Genomic DNA, 23,372 nt, shown 5'->3' on the forward strand with positions numbered 1-23,372 from the left:
GAGGACCTCTTTAAAGGTCGAGCTCTTATTGCTATAGAGAGAACATATAAAGAGGTTTCAGCTCCATATAGATCGATTGTGTAGACACTCATTAAATAAAGTGAGTGTGCTGCTCTATATAGAGACTGTAGCTTCATATAGAGCAATTGTGTAACCCTATTATATAAAGTTAATGTGTAGCTTTATATAGCATGATTGTGTGGCTCCATTATATAGAGCGATTGTGTAGCTCTATACAGAGCGACTGTGTAGCTCCATCCTGTAAAATGATTGTGTAGCTCTATCATATAAAGTGATTATGTAGCTCTATAGAGATTGTAGCTTCATATAAAGAGTGATTGTGTAGCTCCATCATATAAAGTGATTGTGTAGCTCTTTATAGAGACTGTAGCTTCATATAGAGTGATTGTGTATCTCTATAGAAACTGTAGCTTCATAGAGTGATTGTGTAGCTCCATCATTTAAAGTGATTATGTAACTCTATAAAGACTGTAGCTTTATATAAAGTGATTGTGTAGCTCCATCATATAAAGTGATTATGTAACTCTATAAAGACTGTAGCTTTATATAAAGTGATTGTGTAGCTCCATCATATAAAGTGATTATGTAGCTCTACATAGAGACTGTAGCTCTATATAGTGATTGTGTTGCTCCATCATATAAAGTGATTATGTAGCTCTACATAGAGACTGTAGCTCTATATAGTGATTGTGTAGCTCCATCATATAAAGTGATTATGTAGCTCTACATAGAGACTGTAGCTCTATATAGTGATTGCGTAGCTCCATCATATAAAGTGATTATGTAGCTCTACATACAGACAGTTGCTTCATATAGGGTAATTGAGTAGCTCAATCATATAAAGTGATTGAATGGTGCAGAGGATTATAGATTTAAAGTGACCAAAAAACACATCTATGAATGTCCAGTATATGGACAAAAGTTTGTGGCCACCTGACCATAACATTCATCCGTGCATTTTGGTAACATTTTTGAGAAAAACCACATATGGCTGGAAAAGTCAGGTGTCCCAATACTTTCGTCCATGCGATGTACGTTTCTGAGGGATTGAAACATGCGACTGGGCAAAACGTTAGAAAATCAGTTGCCCAATTCCGTGTGTCTTTGTGTTCGTGCCTCGACACTTACACTAGTCTCTGGAATGTTCTCTGCTGGTACACCTCATTCGAGCAGTATGTCACATAGGGTTCGAAGTTTGCCTGAGCGTGTCTGATCACAATATCGCTGATGTCATCGATCACAATATTCTGCTGGTGTCTGTCCTCCAGTTCCTTAAAAAACCTGCCGGAGAGGAGGGAAGTGTGTAAGAGGACATCACAACATGCCTTACATTCCACATCTCTGACTCAGAAGAGGGTTATCCCTGCTTTAGTCAACACACACACACACACACACACACACACACACACACACACACATACACACACACACACACACACACACACACACACACACACACATGAAGAGACAGGAAGCTGTCCTAACACCTCTCTCTTCTCATAACCACATCAAACAACAGGATGAGCCCCAAAAGTCCCAAAACAACTTAACATCGAACACACACACACAAACACACACACACACACACATGCACACACATGCACACACGCACGGCTCTGTCCTGAATGAACACACAGATGTGCCGGTTTATGGCTGAGTAATTCCACACGTCTTTTTCAGAAAAAAAACAAAGCGGAGGCATCTGTAGAGGAATCCTGTCCGACCTCAGATTCAACACTTCCTCAACACTGCTTCACTGACACGTGCACACACATACACACACACATACACACACACACACACACACACACACACACACACACGGCACAACTCCAGGAAGCTAACTTGAAGACTATTTCTGGACATGATGTCAGCTAGAAGGAAAAACACAATGCCACAGCTGGAGTCGTGGCATTACAGGCTTCCTGAAAAGTGTCCAAACCTTCTGTGAATAACCAAAAGGCAAAGGTTTACTGCAGGACACAGTGTGTGTGTGTGTGTGTGTGTGTGTGTGTGTGTGTGTGTGTGTGTGTGTGTGTGTGTGTGTGTGTGTGTATAGTATATAATAGTATGTAAATCTTCCTGTGCTACTACCTGAAACGTGCATAGTAAAAATCCCAGCACACCCATTAAGCCTTTAGCATTAAGCCTCTCTTTTCTATATCAAGACTGACCCTGACCCCTGACCTTTTGACCTCAGATTCCTTCCATGCTGCAATTTAGCCTCCAACAAAAATATTTCACGTGTTAAGTTGGACTGTATGGGTGAATGCATAGAAATAATGTAGGTATAATAATCACAGTAGGATATTATGTAAGGAATAGAACACTAAAAGGGGTGGAAATGTGGGCGGGGCAGTGGGGTACCAAAGGTGTAGTCACTGGTAGCATGTCACATAACATTACATTAATATACCGTATTTTTCGGACTGTAAGCCGCTACTTTTTTCCCACGTTTGAACCCCGTGGCTTAAATAACGAAGTGGCTTATTTATGGATATGGATTCCCGGTTTCACAAACTTCAAGCCAAAAAACTGAGACCCAAACCATTAAACCAATGAAATGGTTTAAACGGAAACAAAAAAACGCACCTCACCTGTGTTCTGAGCTGCACGGCATCGGGAGAAAAAATAATTTTTATTAAACGCACGACGATGCCAAAAGAAAAACTCCCGAGAGAAATAGTTGTGAAAGGAAGGAGGAAGACAATGAACAATGACTTTCTTGGTCGGCTACTGTTTAGATACAAGCCGTTGTAACGTGTTGAGTCTGGGTGAAGGGAGAGCTCGCTAACTCCAGTTACAACAGAAATCATATAAGCACAGACAGGTTTCAAAACCTCGTGCTTTTTAATTTTTTCTTGGCAACAGCGTTACGGGTTAGTCAAAGAAACTTAAAAATGAGCATCAGAAAATAATAGGGACATATTCCTCAGTCTTACACACATGCAGTAATAGTGGAAAAATGCAGTGGCAGGCTCTTCCCAAAATACCGCTATGCTCCTAAAGGAAGCGCAACATATTTCACCCGTTACACCGTGTGTGACCTGTCTTTCGTTATAGCCTGTGTAAAGTTAATTAGTGTAGACACCTGCGGTTTATAAACAGGTGCGGCTTATTTATGTTCAAAATAAAAATATTTGTTAAATTCAGTGGGTGCGGTTTATATATGGATGCGCTTTATAGTCCGGAAATTACGGTATATACAGCGGCGGTCAAATTTAACACGAAAACGCAAAATCATTTAACGACAATTTTATTAACGCGAGATTAACGTAGCGTGCATTTCTGTTTGACCATTTTTATTACAAATATAAATAAATAAATATATAAAAGCACAGAAATTAAACTTTCAACGCAACGCACGTTTATTCACGACGTCCTTTCTTCACTCAGAAAAATTAAAAAAAAATTTAATATTTTATAATCAAGGAACATTTTTTTTTACTGATGTGCCAAGTCTTAAATCAAACACCAAAATCCCCCATGATACGCACATCTGGCAATTAAACCCGTCCGTGTGGAAACATAGCAAAAAAGTTCCTTTTGGTCTCCTGAAGATTTGTCATTTAAAACACCATAATTACTTTAAAACATTTACAATAATATTTCCTTCATGCTCAATGTTGAGTTTGGTTTCACTAATAAACACATATTGGTATAAAGCATTAATATTTGTCCATGGCCATGTTGATTCATTTGGAACGTAACTAACAGCAAGTTGTGGATTATCTTAAAATTTGTGGGAATCCGCAGCGGGACCAAATGTTCAGTAACTTTAGGAATACTATGTATTAAACTATGTATTTGGTCAAATACTGTACACTATTATGTTTATAAACTGACATTATGTCTAGATGAATTCGTTAAGGTAAAGTTTCATTCATGGTGGTGAATGGTGCATGGACATCAGGGGTTATGTTATGCTGTGGAACGTCATTTTCTCACCAGCATCTTTCGTTTTTTTATATTTAAAAAGCAAAAAGAAATTGTGGAAAATAACCCAAACTCCACTTTACAAATCACTGACCCTGGAGACTCCTTTCATAAATGCTACAGTTAAAAAAATCATCATATCGACAGTTACAAATTCCTACATTATCATATAACACATATCATGGCAGAATTCGTGTTACTTCCTGTGATGTAGCTTCCAGTTTTGTCAGTGCTGCTCTGCTAGAACAAATTTATCAACACCTTCTGACCATTTAGATTTCAGCAATTAAGCAAAAATGTTTCTCACTGGAAAACAGTGAATCCAATGATGTCCAGATCAGATGTGAGAGATGCGTTTGACCTGAGCTCTGACAGACGCGATAAACGACAGGATTTTTAAAGTGTTTGACGTGACCCATGACCTGTCGCTCCTAGCAAACCCACAGGTAGCAAACTTAGCTTAGATTTAGTGCTGAGTGTGAAGTGAATGAAGAGTTCAGCTCAATAATATTCACACTCAAGAACTTGAAGAAATGAGCAAAATTCAGGAGCTGGAAACTATACTGTGTGTGTGTGTGTGTGTGTGTGTGTGTGTGTGTGTGTGTGTGTGTGATGGATGGATGAATTAATATCAATCATGCAACACCAAAAAGCCTGACTCTCACACACTTTGATGGATTAACATCAATCATGCAACGCCTGATTCTGCGCACACACACACACACACACACACACACACACACACACACACACACACACACACAGCAATTTATTGCAGCTTTAAACACACCTTACACTATATATAGGATATAGTGTGTGTGTGTGTGTGTGTGTGTGTGTGTGTGTGTGTGTGTGTGTGTGTGTGTGTGTGTGTGTGTGTGTGTGTGTGTGTGTGTGTGCAGAATCAGGCGTTGCATGATTGATGTTAATCCATCAAAGTGTGTGAGAGTCAGGCTTTTTGGTGTTGCATGATTGATATGAATTCATCCATCCATCACACACACACACACACACACACACACACACACACACACACACACACACACATACACACAAAGATAGTAACAGCTGCATGCCCAAACATACATCTTATATGAAACATTACCATCTAATGATTTTGAAACACACACACACACACACACACACACACACACACACACACACACACACACACACACACACACACGTTGCAATTTCTATTTCTTTCAGCTTTAAACACACCTTACACTGTATTCTAAGCACACTGCCATAACAAATATAGGATATAGTGTGTGTGTGTGTGTGTGTGTGTGCGTGTGTGTGTGTGTGTTTGTGTCATAACTGGATTCATATCAATCATGTAACATCTTAAAGTCTGATCCTGCACACTCATACTCTACACACACACACACACACACACACACACACACACACACACACACACACACACACACACACACACACAAATTTACTATATATCCACTTTAACCACTCTGTGATCAATAAATGAAGAATATAGTGTGTTTTTGTGTGTGTGTGTGTGTGTGTGTGTGTGTGTGTGTGTGTGTGTGTGTGTGTGTGTACACACTTGACAGGAGGACTCCCTGCACAGCTGCTGCTACACACCAACAGGGTGGCTTTTGTCACGTTTACAAGATTCCAGAAGAATCGGTATGAATGTTTGTGTCATGTGGTATTTACAACGTCAGATTCCTGATTTCACAACTGTGCTCTTTCAAGCATGGGTCATTTTAGATCTGAACGAAACACTGATGTTCCTGATGGTCTTCATCTTTCATGCACCATTCAATGACATAATGTCTCAAATATTTAACCTTATGTATTATTTAGCTTATGCTCAGCGTCTATACATTTGTGTTGCCAAGTAAGTACTGTATGTTAATCACGTGCTTGTCCATATCCATCCAGCTGTACCCTACAATATTAACTGAATAAACAACTCCAAAGATCAACATTTACTAACAAACAAGCTTCTAAATACTCCGATAACATCTTAAAGCCCTGCTCACTGGCTAATCAGGAATCACAATGTTGTTTTTAATCCTTGGATATGAAGTGCGAATCCAAAAATATTAGCATGAATGACGAAGAATTAGCACCCATAATGACGCTGACTAGACGCCAATGTACTATGAGGGTAGATGTAATTAGCAATGCTTTCTGAGCCATTTTACTTACATTTCTGAGGTAAATCTTGACCTTTATGGTTGTTTGAATTCGTTTTCGTAGCCCGATTGCCTTAAGACAGTCTTCAAATAACTTTAAAAGTACTTTTGAACAGCATTTTTGCCTCGCGCAGGTCTGTTGAAGGCATGTAGAGACTGCTAATGGGAAACTTAATTTTAATGTCCCGTGCTAGGATTTTCATGCTAGATTCCTTTAACAAATTAGCTAACCAAGCTAACTGTACTAGATGCATGCTTCTGTATAAGATAAAATGATACCACACGTGGGTCAAAAAGTAAATGGGGCTTAAACTGCAGGTAGGAACTAAAGTGTTAATTCGTTGTAAGTTGCAGCCATAATATACTTTATCTTATATTTAAATTAATGGAAATTGGCAAATATTTAGAGCAACTTACAATGATCTTATTTAAACAGCTGAGCAGTGGTAGGGAATGGAACTCACAACTCTCTGATCATGACCTCATGATATACCGATCCAAGAATGACATCAGAGTTATAAAGTGGAACACTCACGCTCAGCGAAACGATGCTTAACTCTATGTTTGTCCTGTAAGCGAAAAGAAAAATAACTCTCACACACAGAAACACACACTGTCCACATGTGACCACACCCAAAAAACCAGGACATCATTTTACTTCAAATATTTTCTTCAAAATATTAAGCTCCATTGAAATTATTGTAAATGTTTCTCTTCATCCTCGTTACTCTTCCAGTTATGAATCGTGAGCTGTCAATAACATTACATTGCCTCCATAACAGTTTAAACCTGCATTACTTCGCAGTCCAAACCTCTTCATCTTAAATCTCACCGACACAAATGCCATTTCTTTCACCGCTTCGGTCCCACGTCCTGGTTCTGACGTGCGTTCTTCATCCCACCTTTTTTTCAAGGCTGAGTGATTTAAATGCAGCTGTCAGACTCCTCTCGGGGCATTTCACACTGACGCCTGCATTCTTTACATTCCTTCTATGGAGAGCACATGTATGAATCTACACAAATACTACACACACTGTCTTTAAATGCAATAAAGTATTTTCTTAATGGCTGTATTTTGGTAGACACACTCATCCACAGCGACTAACAATAATATATTATTTATAAAACTGAGCTATTGATAGTTAGGTGCCTTGCTCAAGGGGCCCAGCAGTGGCAGTTTTCAGGTGCTGGGGTTTGAACTCAAAACCTTCTGATCAGAGGTCTGATGTTTTAACTATAGAGCTACCACTTCCCTCATGCAGAGCTTCATTAATCAGATTTCATCATCTTCACATTTAATATAGTCTTTTCACAGAAATATAAAGTTGCGCAGTTTGTTACATATAAACAAAAGGAACATGCAGAATTCATATTTTCTATTGACTTTCTACTGATTTCACATTAAAAAATAACCCTGCATAATTAATTAGCGATTCATATACAGAATTCATATATATATACATACGAGATGGTATTAAAAGTTTTATTTATTTATGTTTACATACTATCACCTTAAAAATAGTCCCCTTGCACAGCAATAAACACAAAATAAACGAATAAATAAAGAATTGGCATATATCAATAATTCATATAATATATAAATAATGAGGTGGTGTGTAACTGTTGTGGAAGAGTTGCTACACAGATTGTTTATGGGAGTATGTAATGTTGTTCTCATCAGTCAGGAGTCCATTATACTTTACTGGTGTAATGCTGGAAATACACAGCAATGCAGTAATATCTCTCTCTCTCTCTCTCTCTCTCTCTCTCTCTCTCTCTCTCTCTCTCTCTCTCTCTCTCTCTCTCTCTCTCACTCTCTCTCTCACTCTCTCTCTCTCTCTCTCTCCTCTCTCTCTCTCTCTCTCTCTCTCTCTCTCTCTCTCTCTCCTTCCTGCCTTTTTTTTTTCGCAAATAATGGTCCAGACTCCCACTCTTGTACTTGCCCTTCTCTGAGAAAAGTGTGTGTGTGTGTGTGTGTGTGTGTGTGTGTGTGTGTGTGTGTGTGTGTGTGTGTATGCACTGTTTTATTCAATCCTGTTTGCTCTGGCATCGGAGGATCAATAAAAAAGAAAATGGACTCAAATGTGTTTTTTGCACTTTGGTTACAAACATATTTTTTGGACAGTGATGGCCCAAATACTTTTATGTTTATTATAAAAAAAAAAAAAAATCAGACACATGTAAAAGCAGGGTTTAAAACTGTATGAATTATATTCATAAAAAAAAAAAAAAAAAGGTTAAAATATAACTAAAATTGTACATTTAAATAAAAAGGAAAAAAATTCTAAGAAAAATGCCACGTTGAGAACATGGACCCTTGGAAGCAGCCCCAGAATGCATTGCTTTTGTTAGGTTAAGATAATTCAATAGATAAATCCTTTGATGCTTTGATGTCGTGTGCATTTACATGTACGAGGTGGTATCAAAAAAGTTTCGAGACTAGTTTTGTAACATGCCAACAGATAGCAGCACGCACAGTCACAGGGAGCGCCGACCTTCATAAGCCAGTGCTCCAAGAGACGTTTCGCCTTACAATGATCTCATTTTTACTGATAGAGATATATATATAACTGAGCATTAGAGGGTTAAGGAGGAGCTTGTTGGATGCTGGGATTTAAACTCATGACCTTTTGAGCTACCTAAACTCATATGCTGTTGAAGATCACATGCTCAATGTCAAGATTCATATTTAAACAGGATGGATATTTATTATCACATGGCTGTGATATTGCAATGCACATTGTGTGTGTGTGTGTGTGTGTGTGTGTGTGTGTGTGTGTGTGTGTGTGTGTGTGTGTGTGTGTGTGTATGCAGGCAGGTTTCTATTGCTCACAAATAAGGAAACCACTAGTAGGTAATTTCAGCGAAAACTAGCTATGAGCCACGCCCCAAAACTCAAACTAACACTTGATGGTTTGAACCTACCAATAGGTTCATGGGTGACATGACTGAAAGATGTTCATGCCTCCTTGTAGCTGGATGATGGTGGTCCAAATGATTGTTTCAGATACCACAGAGAGTTTATCCAAGACATGAAGAGGACTTCACGGTGGATCACGAAGCATGCAATATCTTCAATTGGATTTCGAGGAAATACACATGCGGGTACATTATCAGGCGCCGAAACATGGTGAGTAAACACAACTGGGAGTGTGAACACGGCTTATCTCGCTCCGAGGTCACGGTGTGTTAGAGAACACACACACTCGCCAAACAGGATGTTCATGGAATCTATAATCCTTTTTAATTCCTGACCTGAGAACAGCCCAGGGCAATATGACCATGCGTCTTCATTAACGTAATCGTTCTTCTTACAATACAGGATGTTGAGAGGTGAGCTCTGTGATACTTCCATAACAAAATCCCTTCAAACGTCAGTGAGAGTCTTTTCAATGTTTTTCTTTCGTCAGTGGAAGCCAGCTCTTTCCAGGCTTGTGTGATAAACAGCAGCAGGATCGAGCTCAGGCTTTTCTATTCGAACCCAAAAATCATGTGACATCATGAGAAAGTAGAATCTACTTTATTCATACCTGCTGCAAATGCTGGACGTTCACTTCTCATCAATAACAGTAGAAAAGTCATTGTGCCTCTCGTGCCGTGACTCGTTTCAGATACATCACTGACGCCACGCCGACTTGTGCCAGGGAAATCCAGGCTATAGATCATTATGGTCGCTCCCAAACCTCTGCCAAGCTTCGGCTAGCAGCGTTGCTCGAACTGAGATAATATTTACACGACTTTAATCGAACTACGGCAGGTGACTCAAGCTTCAGATGAACTCATACGGTAAAACTGAAGAGCTGTAGAGCGGAAGAGCTTAGTTAATAACGCTAGATTTAAGAAAAAGACATGAAAATATGTGAAAGTGTATTATTCTCTTATTTTGCCAATGCTTTTCTTTTAAATAATTAATACCTAATATCTTTATTTTATCCATTTATTGTTACATTTCATGTTATAAGCCCCATTAGGCTTCTTGGGGCCCCTGATCAAGGCCCTCAAACCTCAGTGCTTCCTAACATCACTGGGATATGTGAAGAAAGAATTTCACTGTGCTGTGAACTACATATGACATAAACCACCTTCCTTTTTCTTTCTTTCTTTCTTTCTTTCTTTCTTTCTTTCTTTCTTTCTTTCTTTCTTTCTTTCTTTCTTTCTTTCTTTCTTTTCTTCTATAATCTATAATCTATGGAGTGGTAAAAAGTTTGTTCCCGTTATCACTTAGCTAACTGCAGATATAAATACTCAATTTTTCACTTTCTTTTTTAAAAGAACCCCGTAAAAACAGCTGCACCTCAAACTGTTACAACATTAAAGGCTCCTTTCCAAAATAAAATATCCATTATCCATGTAATATTGGTCTTAGGTTATATAAGCTTTTACTATAGAAACTCTTACAATCTGCTGCATTACTATCATAGAAAATACAAAACCTTCTGACCAATCAGATTCAAAGAATTTAGATGCACTTAGTTATCATTAGGACTGTACTGGTAAACAGTAGAGAATATAAGAAAAGTGGAGAAATAAGGTGACAGCTACTGGAGGCAAAGTTCAGACCTGTTAATACATGAGTGTTGCGTTGTGTAACCAGCTACAGGTTTGCATCAGACACACGCTCTCTAGAAATCCAGCTGGCACAGAACAGATTACATGAAAGCAGGCACAAACCACAGAGAGATGGCATCGAGCTGGCGTTGATTAAACACCAGGATTTTGTGGACGACAAAAGCCGAGAAGTCGAACCTACACCAAAATGTGCGCTGGCTTTTTCAAAATATTTGTGATTTTGGCAAATATACTACATGCGCAAAAGTATAACACCCATTGTTGTTGTTTTTTTCAGACATAAGTGGTTCTTCCACAAACTGTTACCCACAATGTTGGAGGTACACACTTGTATTGGATGCATAAAATTTTCCCTTTACTTGAACTTGGAGACCCAAACCTGTTCCAGCATAACAAATCTCCTGTGCACAAATCCAGCTTCATTACAATATGCTTTACATGGGTTTGGAAGATCTAAAATGGCCTGCTATAGTGCTCTGACCTTAACCTCAAGAAATTGGGGTTTGGGTTTCCAAGTTCAAGTGAACGTCACTTTATATACCGCATCCAAAGACGTCCTATACAATTGTGTGCCTACAGCTTTGTGGTAACAGTCTGGAGAAGAACCTATGGAAAGAAAGTTCAGGTGTCCACAAACCTTTGGCAATAGAGTGTACGTATGTGGCAGCAGGTACAAGCGCCATTTTGGAGATGAACGAAAAAAGAAAGAATTGAGCAAACCAAATTAATCAAATATTTATGTGTATGTTGTTGGTTTGCGGTTCTTCTTTGCTCGAATAGAAAGGGAACGAGGATCTTACTTTTTGCTAGCCTCACACACATCCACAATGTTGGAGAAGAGGTGGTGGTGGTCCGTCTTGGTCATGGTGTCGCTGAGCTCCGGCGAGTTCTTGAACAGACGGACGAGGATCATGAGGCTGTGCAGGTAGCTATGCTCGGACGAGATCACCTCGAAGATCGCCTGTGACACAAACAACAGATTTAACACACACCGTAACACCGCAGCTGTAATCTAATGGTCGGCCTGGGAATTTCTTCATCATTCAAGATTTTTATTTCACTTCTAGATTTTTATGACCCATGGACGGTGTTTTTCATTTTTCTCTCATGCAGGGTGTGGTATTGATCCGATGCTGATGATTTCCACACATGTGGGTTTTACAAAGTGGTTTCATAAGAACATTTGTTTGCTATTATCTAGCTAATGCATCATGCAAGTAAATCAGTCCAATAAATACACATGTGGCCATAAGATCATGATCGTTACTTCCAGGAGTAGAGCAGGATAGATTCATTTACTCACATATAAATTACAGCAGTGTGAAATCTTTTCTCCACATATCCCAGCAATGTTGTGAAGCTGGGGTCCATGATACACCACCCCTGGAGCATGGAGGATTAAGGGCCTTGCTCAAGGGCCCAAGAGTGGCAGCTATGCAATACTGTGGCTTGAACTCCTGATCTTTTAATCAGTGACCCAGAACCTTAAACACTGAGCTACCACTTTCCAAAAACAGTGTGTCTTGTTCCTCTTTGTATTTATTACATAAACAAATCATATTTTTGAACCAGTTATAATTATATTTCATGTTGTGGAACATCCAAGAACCGGTTAGTTCCTTGCACCACTTATGTTACAGCAGTCGTTTCTTCACCTCGACTTTCTTGAAAAAGTTACTTCAACAATAAAGCACTTATTAAATGACCTAGAAACCAGAAGGCATTAAGGGCCTTGCTCAGGAGCACAAAAGTGTCCTTCTGATCCAAGTCTAATGCCTAAACCACTGGAGCTACACTTTGAATTTTATATATATATATATATATATATATATATATATATATATATATATATATATATATATATATATATATATTCATTCATTCATTCATTCTCTCCCGCTTATCCGTAATTTGGGTCACGGGGGCAGCAGTCTAAGCAGGCCCCTGCCTGCTGCCCAATCCTCACAGCACCGTCCCTTACGGTCCCTCCTGCAGGTGGTGAGCCCACGGGAAGATATATATATATATATATATATATATATATATATATATATATACAGTGCAAATTAATTGAGAAATTTAAAAGGCAAACAACGAGACGTAATAAAAAAATAGGCACAAAATAGAAGTGTAGAAATCCATTAACATGCAACAAGAAGTCACCGCAAATGATGTGTTGCTCAAGTCGATATAAACCTCAGACAACTTTCAAACAACTGTCAAAGCTGCTGTTTTAAAGAATTCATAAAATCTTTTGACCAATCAGAGTCGAAAACTCAGCAATCCCTCCTAAATCGATCTATGGTTTCTGATATTCTTGTTATTAAGACTCCAAAACATGCCCGGGATTTGAATTTCACATTGCATTTCCACTATATATTTAGAAGTATAGTTTTAGTGGTTAAGGCATTTTATTTGGATGAGAAGGTAATGAGCTCAAATCTCAGCCACACCAAACTGCCACTCACGGGTCCCTGAGCAAGGCCCATAACCCTGTAGCTACTCAGCTGTACGAATGAAATAAATGTAAGTAGTTCTGAATAAGGGCGTCTTCCAAATAATAGAAATGTAATTATTTAAAAAAATTGACTCCACCCTTCCAGCGAAGCCTTCAGGAGAACATTGGGGGGGAGCACTGGGAGATGATTTCAATCCTCTTTTGATTCTGCTGTAAAACTTACAAAACGAGTTGCTTTTCTCTGACAGCTCTGAAGGGAAAAGCTGAATCCTGTTTTAATGCTCCTGGCGATCATGTTGCAATGTTTTATATCGCCGTGTTTGACAACGATATGAGCCTTAATGTCGCTTGGGAAATGCAAGGTCGATCCGTTCGGGCTATATTAGGGCGTGTTTATTATTGAGCAGGACGCTACGTTTGTTTATTGGCTCTAATGTTTACACTTGGTATGATTTATGGGTTTAATACACATATCTCAAATGGATAGCGATTACTAAATGGATGCAGGAGAGACAATGCTGAATAGTATAAGAGCATGCACACACACACACACACACACACACATTCTTGTATCGGCTTGGTCTCAAGCGCTCTCCAACAAAAAACAGCTGTACAAAGTGGTACGTTTTGAAGCACTCAGAGAAAGAGAGGGGGATAGACGGAGAGAAACAAGAATGAATTTAGAAGACTATAAAAAGGATGACGAGAAGCACATTACCTCTTGTCTCTTGCATTCCTCTGGACTCAGCCTGTCACACGCTCCACTTTTTTTCACCTGGAAAAAAGACCAGAAAAAGCAGAATGAAGCATTAAACTCTGACTAGCACAAGCACAAGATCCCATTCGACTTAAAACACCGTTAGCTTGAGTTTCGGCAACTTGCTTATAATTACATTATATAACCAAATATTAGCCAACTTGCTAATAAAGTGCATTTACAAAGCAACCAAATTTTAGCTTAGAGCGATCAAACCTAGCTAATTATTGAATACACAGTTTTTATGTGAGCTAGCTTGTTAGCACTGGGTTTAAATGACTGTGATTATCCAATCACGTTCGCAAACTTTACACAATGTGATTATTGTTAGCTTGCTAGGGCTAAATAAAATTCTCATATATTTGGCTATAACCTTAGCTTGGTAAACTTGTCAGGCTAATAAGTGTGAAAGCAACATTGAAGGTGTGCTGCTAAAGAGGGAGAATTCAACAGAGATGTGTACATATCTAGCTATTTAGCTTCTGTGCTAATTACCATTGCTAATGATTGCTAAAATCAGGCCGGGGAAATTGACTCTATCCAAAGACTTTATGGATATTTTGCTAAGAAACTATGACAGAAACTCAAAATGAGGAGGAGGAGAAGAACATCGCTTCAATGAAATCCTGAAGAACCCCTAAAAACTAAAGGTGGATGAATCAGATATTAGTTAGCTGGAACAAGGCTTCATTCACACACCTGGTGTTAGCATTCTCATGTAAGCCAGGTTTTTACAGAATTTTTACCTCACATTTTTACTTCACTGATTTACCTCACCCCAGCTTCCTATCTGGGAGTAGCTGGAGCTGGGGTGTTGTACAGAACGAGCATGTAATGATACTCAAATGACCGCTAATGATTATGTGCGAGTGAACAGGCTGAAATAAAAGTGTTTCCCTGATCAGGTTTCTCTCCAGAGAAAATGCAGGCACCTGAGCCTCATACTGTTCGTTCATAACCAGGGCAGGAAAACAAGGCAACAGAATGAAAAGCTGCTGCTGCTTTGTGCCTAAACAAAAACTTCCTGGATCAGGAGCGCCCAAAACCGCAGAGCAGTTTTTATCTAATGCCACACAGAAAATCAGAGAAGGGACTCAAATTACCCTGCCAATGGATCCAACCATAACCGAGAGGGATATGACAGGAACACACTGTCAAAAACCTAAACAGATCTTTCTTTAACGTCATATAGCTTCTGCATATGCATCTGCAGACAGACAATATAATATACCTCAAATGCAATACAATACCAAAGTGGGACAAAATCTGATACTAGTGACACACTAAAATAAAAATTCCCAGACGGAAAATCTTTCAGGACCCTCTGAACACCGAAACTGAAAATGGAGACAAATGGAGACTAATGTAGCTCGGGGCTGATCTAAAAAATAGCATCGAAAAAAAACTTAAACCAAGAAAACTGATATGAATACAGTATGTTCCTGATGATTTTTGGGTGATGGAGGCTAATAATAATATTACTAATATAACTTATATCCAATAATAAATTCTCAAAAAAAAACATCTAACATTATTAAACATGATTTTTTTTTTTTTTCATTTTCACATCAAATTTTTTATCACGTCAAATTAAAAGACAATAAACACTGACCAGGCATAACATTATGGCATTATAACATTATGAGTGGTGAAGTGAATTACACTGATTATCTCTTTATCATGGCACCTGTTAGTGGGTGGATTTATTTATTAGGCAGCAAGTGAACATTTTGTCCTCATATGGACATTTTGTCCATTTTGTCCCGCAAGTGAACATTTTGTCCTCATTTTGTCCTTTGTTGATGTTAGAAGAGGAAAAATGGCCAAGCGTAAGGATTTAAGTGAGTTGAACAAATTTTGACGTCTAGACGACTGGGTCAGAGCATCTCCAAAACTGCTCTTGTGGGATGTTCCTGGTCTGCAGTGGTCAGTATCCATCAAAAGTGCTCCAAGGAAGGAACAGTGGTGAACCGGCGATAGGGTCGTGGGCGATCCAACAGACAAGCTTCTGTAGCTCAAACTGCTGAAGAAGTTCATGATCGACAAGTCAGAACTGTTTTAGCAGCAAAACAGGATCAACAAAATCTTAGGCAGGTAATCATAAGGTTATGCCTGATTGCTGGCCATAAAGTTATGACTGTTCAGTGTAAGTTTAAGTCAGAATTGATCATAATAGCAAATCCATCAACATATTTGTTCCACTTTTCTCCATGAATGACTTTGACCTACATACATTAGCCGTTCAAGAATCCAAAAGAAAGTTATACACGCTTTCAGGAGAGCATTGACCACTGAACCCGACCTGATACATGCATGTTACTGACCAGAAGAGTACTGAAGCTACTGTTTAATATAACTTAGTACACTCCACACACACTTAGTAAGGCTCCACCATTTAATATTGCATTATTGTAGTTATGAAGCTCAATAATAACTGAACATTACTTGTTTTTTGTAAACTGTAACCTGTCAACATGGGCACAACAACTGGGTGTGTGACATGATGGTGTTCCTTGTGATGTTTGGCATTTGAACAATGCAGCTGCAGTACTGAAAACACTTCACATTATGTTTTTGTAGCATGATGTACAGAGTCTTCATCACCCGTCTACACCTCCATTGGATAACCTCTTACTAATAAATCAAATAATTCAATTCAATTTTAAACAATAGACATCGTCTCAAAGGAGCTTTACAGAGATAAAGCTGTTTAAAAAAATTTATAAGTTCTTTATAATTGTAAGTTTGTACCTAATATGCAAGCCATGTGGTGACTGTGGCAAAGAAAAACTCCCTGAGATGGTATGAGGAAGAAACCTTGAGAGCAAATAGGTTGTTAGCAACTGGCCCTAACCGAGCCCTAAATTCATTTTATTTAAGCCAAGTATAACTAAACTTGTACTTCCCCATAACTGAAATATAAAATCAGTTTTACGTTTGTGGTACAATACGAAAGAGATTCACTCCAATAACAGATGCTAACAAAGAAAAACAAACATTTTAAAGTGCTGCACTTTCAATGGGCGTTAGAGTTGGTTTTACAGGGACATTGAAAAATTAAGACCTATTTAAGAACTAGAACAGTGAATTTAAGACATTTTAAGACCTAAAATGTAGATTTTTTAAATGCTGAGAAAATTACATAAAGTGAAATCTGATCCCAAACCCGGGCCAGTTAAGTGTTCGGGAGGTAAAGGTGGAATCGGATGTGAATAATTGTCTCTTTGTTCAATTCAGACAGCAGTCTGGGTTTGGTGTATAGGAAATGCATAGCCCCCTCCCAATCCGCCCCCAGACCCCCAATCCCCCAACCCCCACCCACACACACACCTACCAGCTCACTGTGGATCATATCCTCAAGAACCTTCAGCAAACATGCAGGACAAAAAAAACAGATGGAGAAAAACAGGACACGGAAGACATACAGAAACACAGAGGTTCAGCAGCATGAGCTCTCCATTAAATGTTTCCAAGCAACATGTTCTCAATGTCTGAACTTTGGTTTGATCTCCACCTAAGCAAAACAAGCACCTGAAGGCAAAGTCTGCTTCTTCTTCTTTTTCTTTCGGCTGCTCCCATTAGGATTTGCCACAGCGGATCATCCTTCTCCATACTACACTGTCCTCTACATCTGCCTCTTTCAAACCAACTACCTGCATGTCTTTCTTCCCCACATCCATAAACCTCTTTCTTGGTCCTCCTCTTCTCCTCCTTCCTGTTGGCTCCATCCTCAGAATTCTTCTACCGATATACCCCATGTCCCTCCTCTGTACATGTCCAAACCATCTCAATTTCACCTCTCACTTTGTCCCCAAAACGTCCTACATGCACTGTCCCTCTAATAAACTTGTTTCTAATCCTGTCCATCCTCGTCACTCCCAATAAAAATCTCAACATCTTCAGCTCTGCTACCTTCAGCTCCACCTCCTGTCTTTTACTCAATGCCACTGTCTCTAAACCATACAACATCGCAGGTCTCACCACAGTCCTATAAACTTTCCCTTTCACTCTTGCAGATACTCTTCTATCACAAATCACTCCTGCTGTTACTCCCCTCCACCCACTCCACCCTGCCTGCTGTCTTTTTTTTCACTTCTCTAAAATACTCTCCATTACTTTGCACTGTTGACCTCAGGTACCTGAACTCCGCCCCCTTCTCCACCTCTTCTCATTGCAACCACACCACTTTACTGCCCTCCCTCTCATTTACACACATGTACTCTGTCTTACTCCTACTGAGTTTCATTCCCCTTCTCTCCAGCGTGTACCTCCACCTCTCCAGCACGTACCTCTAGCTCTCCAGGCTCTTTTTAACCTGCTCTCTAATCTCACCACAAATCACAATATCATCCGCAAACCATGATGCAATCCGTTCCTACTGCACACTTCACTGCTGTCACACTGTCCTCATACATGTCCTGCACCACCCTCACATACTTCTCTGCCACACCTGACTTCTTCACACAATACCACAACTCCTCTCTCCACCCTGTCGTACGCTTTCTCTAAATCCATAAGCACACAATGCAACTCCTTCTGACCTTCTCTATACTTCTCCATCAACATCCTCAAAACAAATAATGCATCTGTGGTGCTCTTCCTCGGCATGAAACCATACTTTTGCACACAGATGGTCACCTCTTCTCTCAGCCTGGCTTCCACTACTCTTTCCCATAACCTAATGGTGTAACTGATCAACTTAATTCCCCTGTAGTTACTGCAGGTCTGCACACCCCCTCTACTTTTAAAGATCGGTACCAGCACACTACTTCTCCATTCCTCAAGCATCCCCTTACCTTTCAGAATCTTGTTAAACAATCTGGGTAAAAACTCTACTGCCATCTCTCCTAAACATCTCCATACTTCTACCGATATGTCATCTGGTCCAACCGACTTCCTCTTAATCGCCGCTCTCACTTCCTCCTTACTAATCCTATCCACTTCCTGCTTCACCATCTTCATCACCATACAGTCTTCCTCCTTCAGTTTTTACCATCTTATTCTTCTTTCAGTCCTCACACTCCTCCTCTTCTTCTTCACCTCCAAAGCCATCCTACAGACCACCATCCGACGCTGTCTATCTACACTGTCCCCTGCCAACACATTACAGTCTCCAATCTCCTTCGGGCTGCATCCCCTGCATAGAATATAGTCCACCTGTGTGCACCTTCCTTCACTCTTATACGCCACCCTGTGCTGCTTCTTTTTAAAATAAGTTTTCGCCACTGCCATTTTCATCATTTTAGCAAAATTTACCACCATCCTCCATTCCACATTCCTCTACTTAAGGCCACACCTACCCATCACTTCCTTATCACCTCTGTTCCCTTCACCTACATGGCCATTGAAGTCTGCCCCAATCACCAATCTTTCATTCCTAGTTACACTCTTCACCACTCCAGAATTGTTCTTTCTCCTCCATCTCACAGCCCACTTGTGGAGCATAAGCACTGATGGCATTTATCATTACCCCTTCAACTTCCAGCTTCACGTTTATCACCCTATCAGAAACTCTCTTCACCTCCACTACACTCTTACTGTACTCCTACTACTGTATTCCTTCAGAATCACCCCTACACCATTTCTCTTTCCATCTACACCATGGTGAAACAGTTTAAACCCACCTCCAATGTTCCTGGCCTTACTCCTTGGTCTCCTAAACACAACATATCTACCCTTCTTCTCTCCATCATATCAGCTACCTCTCTCCCTTTACCAGTCATAGTACCAACATTTAACCTCCACTCTCCTACACTTCTTCTTTCCCTGCTGTCTCTGTAAAAGTGTTCCTCCTCTCCTTCTCCTCCTTCGGCCAACAGTAGCCCAATTTCCACTGGAACCCTGTTGGTTAACGATACCTGTGGTGGTTGTTGGTAACCCAGGCCTCGACCGATCCGGTATGAATTTCTGATTCATGATCCACATATTTGATTTGGCACGTTTTACGCTGGATGCCCTTCCTAACGCAACCATCTCAATTCATCTGGGTTTGGGACCAGCACTAAGAGCCTCGTGCCTCCCTAATGGCTGGGTTACCCAAATGCAAAGTACCCGCCTATATCTGGTGATGACATCAGGATCAGCATCCGATCGTTTCTCTGCTCACCACAGAAAACTAGATCTTTCCGACAAACCAAGTGGTAACCGAAACTAAGAATCAGGAGAGAAGATCAGGTTACACCTCCAGGGCTCTCTGGGAAGGAAACTGGTTTATAAAAATCTGTGATGTCATACAGAAAAACTTCTCATTTGGTAGATTCTGTTTGCTGGGTTTCATTTGCTAGTGTCCTCTTTCATGTTAAAGTAATTAAGTGATGAATACACAGATACACAGATACACAGCACCGAAATGCAGTCTACTAATAATACAGTATATATAAATAAAGCTTTTTTTTTTTTTACCTTTATAAATATGTTAAAAACGATGCATTGCAATACAAAAGCCGACTTGTATTCGATACACACTTTTTTAAATCGATGCATCACATCTTATGCCGACGCACCGATGCGAATCGGTGAATCAGTGCATTTATTACATTTGGAGCCTAGGTGTCGAAAGTAGGACACATCACCTCTAGACGTTTCTGAACTCTTGATTCCTTGATGCATTTGAAAAATTTCCCATAAAAGTCCCTGACTTTGATTCGTGCTGATGGATTTCTGGGTTCTGGGATGAAAGATGTAGGATCAAGAAATTTTCAATGAGTTTTAACTGAATAATCCTGGAGACATGATACGGGGATGAAAGCCGAGGCTTTTCACAACATTCCCCAAAAAACATCTAATCCTTCACTAGAAACGTTAGATTATCCCCCTCAGAGCAGATCTTCACGATCCCTACGTTTCCACTGGCAGGTTTTTTCGACACACACGTCCATGAATAAAAGCGTTTCTTAGCAGGATGGACTTCATCCCCATGTGAATCCAACAGTTCGGCTACTTTCCCAACCTGTGGGGTGTGTGTGTGTTTGTGTGTGTGTTTGTGTGTGTGTGTGTGTGTGTGTGTGTGTGTGTGTGTGTGTGTGTGTGTGTTGTCAGATAAACACACCTGTGCTGGCTTCTTGTGTAGACAAAAGCCTAAAACAGTGCCCTGCCAAAACACTGAATACATACACACACACACACACACACACACACACACACACACAGGGACACACACACACACACACACACACACACACACACACACACACACACACACACACACACACACACACAGGGACACACACACACACACACACACACACACACACACACACACACACATACACACTAAGCAGATACACACACAAACACATAGAAAGAGACAGCGTGACACATGATGCACACAAAGACACAAAGAGAGGCACAAAAAAGAGACACACACAGAAGACACACACACACACACACACACACACACACACACACACACACACACACACACACACAGATAGAAGCAGAAAAGGACACACACAGACATACAGAAAGACACACACGACCGAGAGAGAGAGAGACACACACACACACACACACACACACACACACACAGAGACAGACATTCAGAAAGAGACACACAGAAAGAGACAACCACATGCACAGTGGAAAAGACACACACAAAAAGAGACACACACGCATAGTGGAAGAGACACACATAGAAAGAGACACACACAGTAGAAAAGACACAAATAGAAAGAGACACACACTGTAGAAAAGACACACATAGAAAGAGACACACACAGTGGAAGAGACACATAAACGCACAGTGGAAGTGACACACACACAGACACACACTCAGAAAGAGACACACGCAAAAAGAGACACACACCTCTTCCACGTACACACAAAGTCAACATTAACTCTTCTCTTCCTATCCTTGTCTGTAGTGTTGCATCAGTACACTGCGTCCACGTCCACACCACTGCACCCATCTGTTTCCCCCACATCCCCCACGTTTTCACTTTTTTCCACACACTCACATGATTCTCTCTTCATGTGTTACTGGGACGTTTCCAGAACATTCCGGCCTAAGGTGGCCCAGAACGAAGCGGCAAAATGGAAAACATCATTAAAGTCTCCCACCATTCCAGCCTTCAACCAGATTACATAATTCCACAAATAGGAGGCTTCACATGCGCTCCAGCCTTCCACATTTTCTGCATTTTTTCCACGGGGGAGAAAGTGTCGGAATTTGAGTGAGGAGCTGGAGCCGTGCCCTGACTGGAGCCAGTTCCCTGAGGATGTAGTAGCTCTCTGCCTTTCTTCTTTCTTCCTTTCTTTCTCTCCCTCTCACTTTTCATTCAGCTTCTGTGACTCTCTCAGATTCTCTAAAATCTGATTTATCCCAAGATTACAGACATAATAATAATCACCATTTGTGTTTAATAAAAAATCTTTGTATCTCTCTCTCTCTCTCTCTCTCTCTCTCTCTCTCTATCTCTCTCTCTTTAAAAATTTAATTAAAATGTAATTATATATGTTTCTCTGTCTGTCCATCAGAAATTCATTCAAATGCATTATATCCTCCTCTTATCTAAGTGTATTTGGACTCCTTTTGTCCAAATGTCTCTCTAAAAGCCAGTCAGAGTCACTACTTGTCTCACTCAGTAATGATAAAGTAATACAGTTTTTCTCAGTTGCTTTGGAGCGTTTCTCAGATCCGAAATGAAATTCTCAAAACTACTTGTTCAACCTGCACATCATGTCGTCACTTTTGCTCATCATAAGAACAATTTCTCGTCGCTTTGATCAAATTGCGAACACTTTGGTACATCATTTAATCAATTGTGTACGAGTGTTTGATGTTTCCTACATTATCAGTTGTTTATGTTCATGTAGATCAAAATATATTATACTGGTTTCACCTGAATAGTTTTAACCCCCAAAAACATCTCAGCATCAGTTCATTGTGTAAGTCATTGTGTACTAAATGGTTAAACCAGTTGTCAGAATCTGTGATCTAAAATCTCTATGAAACTTTTTAATGTAAATGTGTTGAATTGATTAATCATGCAAATGAATCTTGAATGTCATTAATGAAGGCGTGTACGGCATCAGATTAACCAATAATCAACAAGTCCTCTGAAACAGGTCAAAGGTGAATCTCGTGAACCTTCAATTAGCAAGAGAGCAAAACACAGAATTACAATTTCTGAAAATGGATGAACAACCAGGAAACAAACAGACACGATTACAGTACAGTAAAAGTGTGAATCCTGTCTGGTCTCATGCAATCAATATATTAAATATGCAGTCAAATAAATAAATTGCTAAAGTGCTGATGAAATTTAAATCTACCATAAATAAGAAATTCAACCTCGTTACTGTAATCAAAACCGTAGTTTACATGAGGAAATGAAACTGTGTGTCGTCATACTGACAACACGAGTAAACATTTAGACGATCCTGTTTGTGTACAATGAAAAAAGGACGTGTCATTCTGATGGGAATGAGATGTTCATTCACACAAATACTTACTTTTGAGAGATGA

General features: G+C 39.8%; 1 protein-coding gene across 3 annotated transcripts in view; it reads right to left on the reverse strand.

The window, feature by feature from the left end:
• The window catches only part of LOC310732050 (rho guanine nucleotide exchange factor 26-like), a 55,256-nt gene that overhangs the window by 22,783 nt on the left and 9,101 nt on the right, over positions 1-23,372 (reverse strand). For all 3 annotated transcript variants that reach the window (XR_014535344.1, XM_083552256.1, XM_083552257.1), the window contains exons 5-8: positions 13,868-13,924; positions 11,492-11,652; positions 1,150-1,302; positions 1-31 (exon numbers count right to left, since the gene is read on the reverse strand). The exon at positions 1-31 is cut by the window's left edge and continues 99 nt beyond it. Coding sequence is in view for 2 of the 3 variants with exons in the window: in XM_083552256.1 (XP_083408382.1) it covers positions 1-31; positions 1,150-1,302; positions 11,492-11,652; positions 13,868-13,924 (402 nt within the window). In the remaining variant the exon portion in view is untranslated. The remainder of the gene's footprint in view (positions 32-1,149; positions 1,303-11,491; positions 11,653-13,867; positions 13,925-23,372) is intronic.

Source organism: Silurus aristotelis (genome assembly GCF_946808225.1).
Source record: "Silurus aristotelis genome assembly, chromosome: 10".
Taxonomy (NCBI): Eukaryota; Metazoa; Chordata; class Actinopteri; order Siluriformes; family Siluridae; genus Silurus; species Silurus aristotelis.